Here is a 14,799-nt window from a genome sequence, read left to right on the forward strand (position 1 = left end):
AGAAAGTGACAAGACAGCTTTAGGTCTGTAGTTAAATTGTACAATTGAAAAAAAAATCTACTCTTTTTAAGTACTTAAAACAAATACAAATCTTGTCGGCACATTCATAAAAGTAATTCATATAACATTTGAATCCTGCATCACTGCAGGAGTAGAATGGGCCACACCTACAGAACATTGCTTCATTTGATGAGTAATTGAAATGAAAACGTCACACTTTCAATCTGATGCGTGATTTCCACATCAATGGAAGAAAAGACACTTTCCCCTTTTGTACAAATGAGAGGCCTTTCCTGGTTTCAAGAAGTTTGCATCTGCTCTTCCTATGATATTTGCGAATTTTGATTCTGTAACATTTCTGTAATCTTTACCATCACAAATAAATCGAACTGTCGGGTTGAGCTGCAGCATTCTTGGCAAAAACGGATAGATGGTCTGATGTTGGATCCTCCTTCAGTACCCGAGCAAAGCTGAGCACTGAAAGGCCACATGCTCACCTCTTTCCCCCGGACAGGAAAATATACATTCACACGTAGAAGGAAGATGATGTTTGAAGAAGAAAGTTAAACCATGTTCCTGCCTTAATGACATTTCAGCTTTGTGTGTCTACTCGATCGCTGAGAATATTACTGCTACGTTTGTGAAGACTAAATCCTACATTCATGAATGCACAGTTTGCCAAGACTTCAGAAAATCCTTTTTGGAAGCTTCTAGTAAGTGTCTAAATTTATTTGTTTAATGATGGGAAATAATAGAGCTATTTATGGGCACTATATAAAAATACACAGATTTTGTGGCAGACTACAAATTAAAATAGCAATAATTAAGTTCCCTACAGAAAAACAAAACAGACATTTTACTTCTTTTGGATTGTGGCAGAATACCTGCCTCCCAATCCTAAGTCACAAGCTCAAGTCAATGATGGCCGACACAGAGTTTGCTCTAGGGGGGCGGGGGGGTGCACTGTCTAGCTTTTTCCTCATCAGTTGACTGCAAAGGAAACTTGGCACTGTGATCCCTTGGCCAGGCTGACCCATCAGATATGTATGCCCCTCCCTGGCTAATTCATGGGTTGGCACCATCAACGTGTAGGTCAGATGCAGTGGCATTCAAATTTACCCTTCTACTGAAGATCTCAGCATCAGAGTGAAGTGGTTATACAACAGGGATACAGGTTTACAAAACCTAAAATTTGCTGCAAAGTATTGCACACACACACACAGGCAAAAAATAATCCGTATTTACAGCTTTCAAGTACATGTTGCAGTTTCACTAGCTGTAACTTAAATGACTTAAGCACCAGCTAACCATGGCAGGGGGAGAAGGGGTAGGGTTCACACAGTTGTTTGTACAGGTGACACTGAATGTGTAGGCGAAGCTCTTTCAGAGGAAGATGACACCGCCATGTTGCTGACCTCACGCTGAAGCTCCTCGACCTTTTTCTGAAGTTCAGCCCGGATGCTGAGAAGCTCTTTACAATTCTGGTGGATTGGCACCTGTCACAGAGAAGCACAATGAGACCATCACAAAAACCAATTCCAGTATATCCCCTCAAAACTACAAAAGGTCGTGAATGTAGCCCAATCCATCACGCAAACCAGCTTCCCATCCATTGACTCTGTCTACACTTCCCGCTGCCTCGGCAAAGCAGCTAGCATAATTAAGAACCCCACGCACCCCGGACATTCTCTCTTCCACCTTCTTCCCTTGGGAAAAAGATACAAAAAAGTCTGAGGTCACGTACCAACCGACTCAAGAACAGCTTCTTCCCTGCTGCCGTCAGACTTTTGAATGGACTTACCTTACATTAAGTTGATCTTTCTCTACACCCTAGCTATGACTGTAACACTACATTCCGCACTCTCTCATTTCCTTCTCTGTGAACGGTATGCTTTGTCTGTACAGTGCGCAAGAAACAATACTTTTCACTGCATGTTAATACATGTGACAATAATAAATCAAATCAAATCAAAACTGCTTTGCAGGTTCAAACATTTTCTTAAATGCCTGAGTGAATGATGAAAGGCTGAACATTTCAGTAGAGCACATGTCGCAAGGCACTTTTGACACTGGAGAGGCAGACAGCAATTAACTGTAGGACAGATAAGCAAAAGACTTGGCTGAAAAGACAAAAGATTTTCAATGGGTGGGGAGTGTAGTTGTAGTAAATGAAAAGATTAAGGGGGAAAAAATCTGAAGTGAAGCATTCGTACATTTCATTTGAAAGATTAATTTGCAAAGTATTAATAAAGCCTGATCACATTACTTCAGATTTGCTATTCTCCTAGAACCAAAGTCAGTTGAGAAAAATAGGATTCAGAACAGATGACCAAAAAGAGATTCACCAAACGGTTATGTTGAGATGAAAACAATTGCAGCTAAAATGCAGCGAGGGAGCACAGGTGCAGTGTTTATTATTTGGAGTTTATGGTGGTGCTGGCTCAGGAGGCACACCAATACTAAATCATTTCAGGAAGCATATGGCACAAGATCTAAAAAATCTACAGACGATAAATCCATTCTGACAACCCTGACGGCACAGTGGTTAGCACTGCTGCCTCACAGCGCCAGGGACCCGGGTTCGATTCCAGCCTCGTGTCACTGTCTGTGTGGAGTTTGCACGTTCTCCCCGTGTCTGCGTGGGTTTCCTCCGGGTGCTCCGGTTTCCTCCCACACTCCAAAGATGTGCAGGTTAGGTGGATTGGCCATGGTAAATTGTCCCTTAGTGTCAGGGAGATTAGCAGGGTGAATACAGGGATATGGTCTGGGTGGGATTGTAGTCGGTGCAGGCTCGATGGACTGAATGGTGGCCCTTCTGCACTGTAGGGATTCTATGAAAACAATCACTATTCTGGTTATCATACAATCTTGCATTACAAAAGGAGGACATTCAGCCCATCATACTTGTACTGGGACTTTGAAAGAGCTACCGGATTAATCCCACTCGCCTACCTTTTCCTCAGTCCGGCACTTTTCTCCGCTTCAGGTGCATGTCTATTCCTTATTGAATGTTGAATTAGCTTGATCAACACCCTTGGGCAATGAATTCCAATCATAACTTACTATATAGAAGAAATTCACCTTCACTCAGTCAGACAGAACACTGTTTCTCCCTCAAACCTGAGTACAAAGAACAAAGAACAATACAGCACAGGAACAGGCCCTTCGGCCCTCCAAGCCTGCGCCGTTCCCTGGTCCAAACTAGACCATTCTTTTGTATCCCTCCATTCCCACTCCAATCAACCTAACCCACACATCTTTGGACTGTGGGAGGAAACCGGAGCACCCGGAGGAAACCCACGCTGACACGAGGAGAATGTGTAAACTCCACACAGACAGTGACCCAAGCCGGGAATCGAACCCAGGTCCCTGGAGCTGTGAAGCAGCAGTGCTAACCACTGTGCTACCATGCCGCCCAATGATGTTGTACATTGGGCCATTTGCAAAACCACCACTTATTGGATATGAACCAAATTTAATCAAATAACTTTAGGACCCGTGTCCCAAAACTATAACCCAGGTAATCGGGGAGGTGAGCAGGAAGTTGGGTGGGGGCAAAACCTCACCTCCAGCAAATTTCTGCTCCACCGGTACAGACTCTGTCCGCTCCCCCATTCCGATTCGGAGGCATGCATGTGTGTGGTCCCAGGGTGGCTCCATTGAAAACCCTGCCAGTGATTCTGGGTCACAGACAGTGGGCAATCTTTCATGGAGACATTGTTCTGGTGGGCTATTGTTAAGTGTGCTGCTTTGGGAGTAGTTCATCCTTGTATCTTTCAGCAGCCAGGCCTCCAGTTTCTGCCCTACATCCTGAGCCACAGAATTTGGGTGCAAGGTGGAATTGACACGTTGGCTGTTCTGAAATTTGCCTGCTCCTGATAAATGCCCCTGTAGGACAGACATCTAGCCTCCCCATTTTGGTAATCACTCCATCCCCAGAGCTTGGTAAAAGGTCAGGACATTACCAAAGCGGTGGGCCAGAATCAACAGCACTGTGAGAACTTCCAGCCTCTGTAATCTGTGTGCCTTTATCCTGTACATTATGGGAGGATACTGAAATAGTACAGATCAGAACAGGAAAAGAGTCTGCATTGAAGCCATAACAACAGTTGTCAGCATCGATACGCCTAGGGATTTACTGTGTGCTGCAGTTAAATCTAGACAGTAATGGTCCATAAATGTGTGAGGATCTCTCTGCATGTATGCTATGAGCTGGAACCTAATTAAGCAATGCCCAAGAAGGAGCTGTGGGACAAGAAATACCCTTAATTTGCCGCAGCAATGATTTGACTTTGCAATGCTTCATCCTGCGCCACAGGGAATGCTAAAGTGCTCTGCAAGCACCTTCACAATGAAATAAAAGATCACATGTGGCTCAATCTGCTAAATCGCAAAGTTTTCACATCTGTGATCAGCACACATTTTCTCCAGAACTCACCAAGCTTCCACTTCTGGAACACGTGCAGAATGATGGAATTATGGAATGTTACAGCACCGTGAGATAGGCCATTCTGCCCATTCAGTCTGTGCTTCCAGTCTGCCACCGAGTCTAATTCTGGCTCCTCCCCACTCATCAAACCCTTCAAAATTCCCTCAACAAACAACTATCCAATTGTTTCTTTAAAAAAGTTGATGCACTTTGCTCAACAATAGAATTTGGAAGCAACTCTTTATTCTTACTAATCGATGTAAAGACAAATTTTGAATAATCTCTAAATCTTTGTTCTCATGTTACATTTGTGTCCTTGTAACGGCAATCAGCAAAATAATCTGCTCACTTTATAACTCTGCATAATTCTGAGGAACCCATCCCTGAATCTCATTTCTAACATGAATAGTGTCATAACAGCTTTAATACCTCACGTAAACTACCTGTAACATATCAGAAATTTTACAAAAGAGAAAAAGAGGAGTTGCTTCTTGCTACGAGCAGTATTTAAATGATTGTGAAATTCTTCACATCCAGTTTCACAGGGAATACTGCGGATGCTGGAATCTGAAACAAAAACAGAAAATGCTGGAAAATTTCAGCAGGTCTGACAGCATCTGTGGAGAGAGAACAGAGCCAACGTTTTGAGTCAGCTCTGATGAAGGGTCATTTAGACTCGAAACGTTGGCTTTATTCTATAGAACATAACAGCGCAGTACAAGCCCTTCGGCCCTCGATGTTGCGCCGACCTGTGAAACCAATCTAAAGCCCATCTAACCTACACTATTCCAATATCATCCATATGTTTATCCAATGACCATTTAAATGCCCTTAATGTTGGCGAGTCCACTACTGTTGCAGGCAGGGCATTCCACTACTACTCTCTGAGTAAAGAACCTACCTCTGACATCTGTCCTATATCTATCACCCCTCAATTTAAAGCTATGTCCCCTCGTGCTAGCCATCACCATCCGAGGAAAAAGGCTCTCACTGTCCACCCTACCTAATCCTCTGATCATCTTATATGCCTCTATTAAGTCACCTCTTAACCTTCTTCTAACGAAAACAGCCTCAAGTCCCTCAGCCTTTCCTCATAAGACCTTCCCACCATACCAGGCAACATCCTGGTAAATCTCCTCTGCACCACTTTTCAATGCTTCCACATCCTTCCTATAATGCGGTGACCAGAACTGTACGCAATACTCCAAGTGCGGCCGCACCAGAGTTTTGTACAGCTGCAACATGACCTTATGGCTCCGAAACTCAATCCCTCTACCAATAAAAGCTAACACACCGTATGCCTTCTTAACAACCCTATCAACCTGGGTGCCAACTTTCAGGGATCTATGCACATGGACACCGAGATCCAGCGGCTCGGGTCGCTGTCTGTGTGGAGTTTGCACATTCTCCCTGTGTCTGCGTGGGTTTCCTCCGGGTGCTCCGGTTTCCTCCCACAGTCCAAAGATGTGCGGGCTAGGTTGATTGGCCATTCTAAATTGCCCCTTGGTGTCCCGGGATGCATAGGTTAGAGGGGTTAGTGGGTAAATAGGTAGGAATATATGTGGATAGGGCCTGGGTGGGATTGTGGTTGGTGCAGACTCGATGGGCCGAATGGCTTCTTTCTGCACTGTAGGATTCTATGATCTCTCTGCTCATCCACACTACCAAGTATCTTACCATTAGCCCAGTACTCTGTATTCCTGTTACTCCTTCCAAAGTGAATCATCTCACACTTTTCCGCATTAAATTCCATTTGCCACTTCTCAGCCCAGCTCTGCAGCTTATCTATGTCCCTCTGTAACCTGCAACATCCTTCCGCACTGTCCACAACTCCACCGACTTTAGTGTCATCCGCAAATTTACTAACCCATCCTTCTACGCCCTCATCCAGGTTATTTATAAAAATGACAAACAGCAGTGGCCCCAAAACAGATCCTTGCGGTACACCACTAGTAACTGAACTCCAGGATGAACATTTCCCATCAACCACCACCCTGTGTCTACTTACAACGAGCCAATTTCTGATCCAAACCACTAAATCACCCTCAATCCCATGCCTCCGTATCTTCTGCAATAGCTTACCGTGGGGAACCTTATCAAACGCTTTACTGAAATCCATATACACCACATCAACTGCTTTACCCTTATCCACCCTCTTTGGTCACCTTCCCAAAGAACTCAATAAGGTTTGTGAGGCACGACCTACCCTTCACAAAACCGTGTTGACTATCCCTAATCAAATTATTCCTTTCTGGTTGATTATAAATCCTATCTCTTATAATCCTTTCCAAAACTTTGCCCACAACAGAAGTAAGGCTCACTGGTCTATAATTACCAGGGTTGTCTCTACTCCCCTTCTTGAACAAGGGGACAACATTTGCTATCCTCCAGTCTTCTGGCACTATTCCTGTAGACAATGACGACATAAAGATCAAAGCCAAAGGCTCTGCAATCTCCTCCCTAGCCTCCCAGAGAATCCTAGGATAAATCCCATCCAGCCCAGGGGACTTATCTATTTTCACACTTTCCAGAATTGCTAACACCTCCTCCTTATCAATCTCAATCCCGTCTAGTCCAATAGCCTGTATATCAGTATTCTCCTCGACAACATTGTCTTTTTCCTGTGTGAATACTGACGAAAAATATTCATTTAGCGCTTCTCCTATCTCTTCAGACTCCACGCACAACTTCCCACTACTGTCCTTGACTGGCCCTAATCTTACCCTAGTCATTCTTTTATTCCTGACATACCTATAGAAAGCTTTAGGGTTTTTCTTGATCCTACCTGCCAAAGACTTCTCATGTCCCCTCCTGGCTCTTAGTTCTCTCTTTAGGTCCTTCCTGGCTAACTTGTAACTCTCAAGCACCCTAACTGAGCCTTCACGTCTCATCTTTACACAAGTCTCCTTCTTCCTCTTCACAAGAGATTCAACTTCTTTAGCAAAGCACGGTTCCCTCGCTCAACCACTTCCTCCCTGCCTGACAGGTGCATCAAGGACACGCAGTAGCTGTTCCTTGAACAAGCTCCACATTTCAATTGGGCCCATCCCCTGCAGTATCCTTCCACATCCTATGCATCCTAAATCTCACCTAATTGCATCATAATTTCCTTTCCCCCAGCTATAACTCTTGCCCTGCGGTATATACCTATCCCTTTCCATCGCTAAAGTAAACGTAACCGAATTGCGGTCACTATCACCAAAGTGTTCACCTACCTCCAAATCTAACACCTGGCCTGGTTCATTACCTCGTACCAAATCCAATGTGGCCTCGCCTCTTGTTGGCCTATCTACATACTGTGTCAGGAAACCCTCCTGCACACACTGGACAAAAACTGACCCATCGAAAGTACTCGAACTATAGCTTTTCCAGTCAATATTTGTTAAGTTAAAGTCCCCATAACAACTACCCTGTTACTTTCGCTCCTATCCAGAATCATCTTTGCAATCCTATGCAGACCTATAGAAAACTCCCAACAGGGTGACCTCTCCTTTCCTGTTTCTAACCTCAGCCCAAACTACCTCAGTAGATGAGTACTCATCAAACGCCTTTTCTGCCACTGTAATATTGTCCTTGACTAACAATGCCATACCTCCCCCTCTTTTACCACCTTCCCTGATCTTACTGAAACATCTAAACCCCGGAACCTGCAACAACCATTCCTGTCCCTGCTCTATCCATGTCTCCGAAATGGCCACAACATCGAAGTCCCAGGTACCAACCCATGCTGCAAGTTCACCCACCTTATTCCGGATGCTCCTGGCATTGAAGTAGACACACTTCAAACCACCTTCCTGCCTGCCGGTACACTCCTGCGACCTTGAAACCTTATTCATGACCTCACTACTCTCAACCTCCTATACATTGGAGCTACAATTCAGGTTCCCATCCCCCTGCTGAATTAGTTTAAACCCTCCCGAAGAGCATTAGCAAATTTCCCCCCCCAGGATATTGGTACCCCTCTGGTTCAGGTGTAGACCATCCTGTTTGTAGAGGTCCCACCTACCCCAAAATGACCCCCAATTATCCAAGTATCTGAATCCCTCCCTCCTGCACCATCCCTGTAGCCACGTGTTCAACTGCTCTCTCTCCCTATTCCTCTCCTCGCTAGCACGTGGCACGGGTAACAAACCAGAGATAACATCTGTTTGTCCTAGCTCTAAGCTTCCACCCTAACTCCCTGAATTTCTGCCTTACATCCCCATCCCTTTTCCTACCTATGTCTTTGGTGCCTATGTGGACCACGACTTGGGGCTGGTCCCCCTCCCCCTCAAGGATCCCGAAAACACGATCCGAGACATCACGGAACCCGGCACCTGGGAGGCAACACACCAACCGCGAGTCCCTCTCGTTCCCACAGAATCTCCTATCTATCCCCCTAACTGTGGAGTCCCCAATGACTAATGCTCTACTCCTCTCCCCCCTCCCCTTCTGAGCAACAGGGGTAGACTCTGTGCCAGAGACCTGTACCCCATGGCTTACCCCTGGTAAGTCCCCCCCCCCCCCCCCCCAATAGTATCCAAAACGGTATACTTGTTATACAGAGGAATGGCCACAGGGGGTCGCTGCACTGACTGCTTCTTACCCCTTCTAACAGTCACCCAAGTATCTTCATTTCTAGGAGTAACTACCTCCCCGTAGCTTTTATCTGTAACTGTCTCTGCCTCCTGAATGATCCTGAGTTCATCCAGTTCCAGCTCCACATCCCTAACACGGTCTTCAAGGAGCTGGAATTGGGTGCACTTCCTGCAGATGTACTCAGCTGGGACACTGGTGTCCCTCACCTCAAACATCCCACAGGAGGAACATTGCACTGCCTGCACTGACATCCCTGCTAACTTCCTTTACTAAGAAACAAAAGAGAAAAGATGCTGTCAGACCGACTGAGATTTTCCAGCATTTTCTGTTTTTGTTTCACAGGTGGCACGGTAGCACAGTGGTTAGCTCTGCTGCCTCACAGCTCCAGGAACCTGGGTTTGATTCCCGGCTTGGGTCACTGTCTGTGCGGAGTCTGCACAGTCTCCCCGTGTCTGCGAGGGTTTCCTCCGGGTGCTCTGGTTTCTTCCCACAGTCCAAAGATGTGTGGGTTAGGTGCATTGGCCATGCTCAATTGTCCCTTAGTGTCCCTAGGTGCGTAAATCAGAGGGATTTGGGGGGTAAATATGTGGGGTTATGGGGATAGGGCCTCGGTGGGATTGTGGTCGGTGCACTCGATAGGCGGAATGGCCTCCTTCTGCACTGTAGGATTTCTATGATTCTATGAATGATATGGCCCTCGTGTTCCGCCAACACCAGTGTTATAAATAAGGGGGTGCAAAAGAAGCAATACCAACTCTCCATTTCCCTGCTCCCGAGGAAGCTCGTCACTGTTGGTTGGTTGTCAGACAGCTCAGACCGAGTCCATACTCAGTGAGAACCAGTCTGACACAACAGGTTAGCCGCTAAAGGCAAATACTGCCTTTCCCAAGTTGTCACACAGTTGCTAATTTCCAATGGGTCGAAGGGCCTCTTCCTGTGCTGTACTGTTCTCTCAAATGTCTATGATGAAGAGACCTGGGCTGTGCAGCTGCTGTCATCCAGTGTGAACATGCTGGATGAGTCTGGTTTCATGTATATAGATGAAGCACCAATTGAGTCCTAAAATAAGATATATGCATTCAATAGATGAATACATGTGGAGTGCATTTCCAATCACTTAAAGGGATTAAAAACCCATGGATAATTTAATTGATGCCCATAAAAGATAAGACATTTGTGGCAGTAATTAACAACTGTGATCAAATGAGAACCAACAAATAAATATAAATGTAATCTTAGCCTCTATTACTGCAATGCAGATTGTCTGGAGACTATTTGAAAAAATGGTACAAATGAATATTTAGTACGATAATTGGTCAGATGATGTTTATTATACCTAGATTAAATCAGTACCTCATAAGGATAACTTTTTTTTTAAACTTTAAAAATATTTCTAAAATCAAACAATTAAAAAAAAACAAGACCGGAGCTTGTAGAATCAGTCTGGTCATGGTTTTGAAATATATTTTTAAATGAGGGTGATTATCAGCATCCAGTATCCTTCCAGGTGTCCCTCTGAACAGCGCCTCTGAATAAGTTATTGTCTGAAAACAAGCAGCAGCTCAGAGAGCTGTGAAAGGATCTGCTTGGCCCTGGTACAAACTGTTGCATAGTGAACAGTAATTACATCAGCCCACTGACCTCCACGCCCTGGCCATGATGCCTAACTCAGCCGCTGTACAAAGACTGGCAAACAATAGAGTCATAGAGGCTTACAGCATGGAAACAGGCCCTTCGGCCCAACTTGCCCATGCCGCCCCTTCTTTTTAACCCCTAAGCTATGTTTGGGATGTCACCATTGTTTAGCTAAGCTAAACAACGGTGACATCCCAAACAATTAACTATTTCTTTACATCATTGTGTAGAAGTACATGGAAATCACAATGCAGAACACAGCGGTTTTACTTTAACCTGTGTTTATTCTCTATGAGCAGTTCTGTAACCCGTTGCACCTTTCATGCATTTCGTTTCCCTTTAGGCCCCATTTCCTTCAAATGCCCATCTAACTGATTTGGCAATGTCGATGTGGTCTCTACATCATCACATTCGCCATTAGTGCATTCCACAGCCTCATCACCTGCTGGGAAAAATGTGTTTCTCCTACTCTCTGTTCTGATCGCTTCCATTTAATTTTACATCTGTGTTCGCCCATTCCAGATCCCCTCAATCATTGCAAACATTTGGTTTCTATTTGCACTGTCCCCAATGCGCAAACTACCCGTCATCTCTATTGTTTTAATAGAAATAGGAACAATTTTCCCAATCTTTCTTCAGATTTGTATTACCTCATTCCAGGTAACATCCTAGAGAACCCTTCTGTCTCTATTGCCTTGACACCATTCTTACAGTACTAAGGCCAAAAGTGTATGCAGGGCTCCACAGAATCCCTACAATGCAGAAGGAGGCCATTCAGTCCATCAGGCCTGGATTGACCACAATCCCACATAGCCCCTATCCCTGTAGCCCATGTATTGACCCTGACACTACCTGACAATTTAGCATGGCCAATCAACCTAATCCGCACATCTTCGGACTCCAGTTCTGGTCCTACTCAGTATTACATGGACTTCCCATGACGGCTTTATGTCTTCCCATAAAACCTAGTATTTCATAAGCTTTTCATGGAATCTTAGAATGATTGCATTACAGGTGGTGACCATTCAGCCCTTCATGGACTGTAACTTTGCTGGACAAGCCTATTATATGGCACTTTATCAAACATCCTTTGGACGTCCATACACACCATATTCCTCTCATCAGAAAACTCAACCCTGCTAGTTAAACATGATTTATCTTTAACAAGCCACGCTGATTATCCGCATTAATCCACTCTTGTCCAAGTGACTGTTAATGTGGGAGAAACGAGAACTAGGGGACACAGTGTAAGAAAAAGAGGTCTACCATTTTAAGATGAAGATTAAGACCTTTTCCCTCTTTCAAAGGGTTAATATATGGAATTCTCTTCCTCAGAAAGCAGTAAAAGCTGGGTCACTGAATTTATTTGAAGGGGAGTTCAGACCATAACCAGACTGGCCATGATCTTATCGAATGGAACAGGCTCAAAAGGAGTGAATGGCTTACTTCCGCCCCTAATTCCCATCTAACTCTGGACACTACTCTGTCTCCAGAGCTCTGTCTCCAAATCATTGATGGGTGCAGTGAATAGCAGTGGTCCCAGACTGGAACACCGTGGCCAACACTCTTCACTTTCAAATCATGCTGAGAAATTGCCCTCAACTCCTACTCCCCGATTTATCCTTCTAAACAGATTTTCTTTTACTACCTTCCCCTACTTCTATTCCCTTGATCTTCTCAATAGTCTCCTGTGGTACCTTGCTAACACTACATTTGTCACAACCTCAAAAGATGTATGTTGTATGAATTCTAATGTAAAGGAGATTGCATGTATAAACAATGAATCACTGTGTAATGATGTTTTTATATGTATACACAAATACACATATATATCATCCATATATTACATGGACACACACAACAAAAAGCACTGTGGATGGAATGAGCGCAAGGTATATTTCACAAATCACAACAAATGAAACATGGATCTCTTTCTCCCATCCCACATCCAAAATCCGACTTCCCACTTTCATCAACTGAAGTTTTAACTTGCTATTGCTCAACTCCTTAACTCACCCTTCAAATGCTTCAATCCATTCAAAAACCCTGCTGCCCACAACTTCATACCAAATCTCACACCTCAATTCTCTTCGAGCACCACTAGCCACCAATAGATATCCCAGTAAGTCAAAATTCTTGTCCTTATTTCAAATCCCTTCCACGCCTTGCCCATTCTACTTTAATAAGTAGTCTCCCGTCTCGAATCTTCACAAATACCTTCTCTTCCTCCAACAACATCAAACACTATTGTTCTGCCTTCCAGAACTCGCCGTTCCGTTCCTCACACCTTACCGCCTGCATTGCTGTTTTCAAAAATCACAAAACCCTTCTTACTGACTGTGCCTTTAGCAGCACCAAAGAGATTATGCTTCGCTGTTTCTCTTTATTACCAGGGTCCCACAATCCATGTTGTAAAATGGTTCTATTCATTGTCTGAAGACTGGCTAGAAGAGGCTGGTTCCATGACATTCAAGGATCAGTATGCTGAAAATGAAAGATTTGGCCCACTCATTTTTGGTGATGCAAGACCATAAGACGTAGGAGCAGAAATTAGCCATTCGGCCCATTGAGTTTGCTCCGCCATTCAGTGAGACCATGACTGATCTGAGGTGATAATCCTCAAATCCACTTTCCTGCCTCATCCCCATAACCCTCATTTCCCTTACTGATTAAAAATCTGTTCATCTCAGCCTTGAATATACTTAATGACCCAGCCTCTATAGCCCCCTGCAGTAAAGAATTACACAGATTCACTACACTCAGAAGAATTTCTTCCTCATGTCTGACTTAAATGGGCAACCCCTTACTCTGAGATTATTTGACATGATGTGGAGATGCTGGCGTTGGACTGGGGTGGGCACAGTAAGAAGTCTCACAACACCAGGTTAAAGTCCAACAGGTTTATTTGTAGCACAAGCTGCAAGCTTTCGGAGCGCAGCCCCTTCATCAGGTGAGTGGGAGTTGTGTTCACAAACAGGGCATATAAAGACACAAATAGAATTTGTATCTATATATGCCCTGTTTGTGAACACAACTCCCACTCACCTGATGAAGGGGCAGTGCCCCGAAAGCTTGTGGCTTGTGCTACAAATAAACCTGTTGGACTTTAACCTGATGTTGTGAGACTTCTTACATTATTTCACATGTCATATACTTAAATATAATTAGAATCATTTTTAACAAATGTTTTCTTTCAAGGGATGTGGGTATCGTTGGCAAGACCAACATTTGTTGCCCATCTCTAATTGCCCTCAAACTGAGTGGCATGCTGGATGATTTCAGGGGGTAAAGTGTCAATCACATTGCTGTGTCACATATAGGCCAGATCGGTTAAAGGTGGCAGATTTCCTTCTCCAAAGGACGTTAGTGAGTCAGATGGGTTTTTACAACAATTGACAATGGTTTCACACTTACTATTATTGAGACTAGCTTTTAATTCCAGATTTATTCATTGAATTTAAATTCCACCAGCTGCCATGGTGGGATTTGAACCCATGTCCCCAGAGCCTGGGCCTCTGGATTACTAGCCCAGTGACAATACCACGACATCACTGCCTCCTCAAACAAGCTTGGAAACAAGTGAAAAGCTGTTACTTTGTAAAAACATGCAGCCCTAACAAGTACATGAATATTCCTCAGTGACTGAGGGATGCTCTTACTGAAGCATTTTCTATATATGGGGGGAAAAGGCAGGATCAGGATATTGAATTTGATGATCAGCCGTGATCAAAATGAATGCCGGAGCAGGCTCGAAGGGCCGAATGGCCTCCTCCTGCTTCTAATTTCTATGTTTAGCACCCGATTAAATTCCTCAAGTTATTTTACATCACAATTAAAGGTACCCACACAAGTGGCAAACTATTTGCAAAAGTGCATTTCTAGATTATTCACCTTTTCTTGCAATTAGCTTTGTGTTTTTGATCAGAACGTATAAACTTATTTGAAATTCTCTGCAAATTGTAAAATCTTATAGAGGCTGACAATGTCTCACTGCGCGTCTCGAATGAGAAAGTGCAGCTGAAATGCTTAAATTCCTCCAGCTGGCATGATGTGATTCTTTATTAAGAAAGCACTTGGAAATGGCTCCAGTTATTAACACTTTTTGACGATAACCAGCAGGACATTTGTGTACTGTGCCAATGCATTCGATAGGAAAT

General features: G+C 44.1%; 1 protein-coding gene across 4 annotated transcripts in view; it reads right to left on the reverse strand.

Annotated features, from left to right (window-relative positions):
• Nucleotides 1-1,224: 1,224 nt before the first annotated feature.
• Nucleotides 1,225-14,799, reverse strand: part of LOC144493010 (phosphatidylinositol-3-phosphate phosphatase MTMR1-like) — a 78,567-nt gene continuing 64,992 nt past the window's right edge. For all 4 annotated transcript variants that reach the window (XM_078211794.1, XM_078211793.1, XM_078211792.1 and 1 more), the window contains one exon: nucleotides 1,225-1,496. In XM_078211794.1, coding sequence (XP_078067920.1) covers nucleotides 1,335-1,496 — 162 coding nt within the window. In that variant the 3' untranslated portion in view covers nucleotides 1,225-1,334. The remainder of the gene's footprint in view (nucleotides 1,497-14,799) is intronic.

Source organism: Mustelus asterias, chromosome 4 (genome assembly GCF_964213995.1).
Source record: "Mustelus asterias chromosome 4, sMusAst1.hap1.1, whole genome shotgun sequence".
NCBI classification, from domain to species: Eukaryota; Metazoa; Chordata; class Chondrichthyes; order Carcharhiniformes; family Triakidae; genus Mustelus; species Mustelus asterias.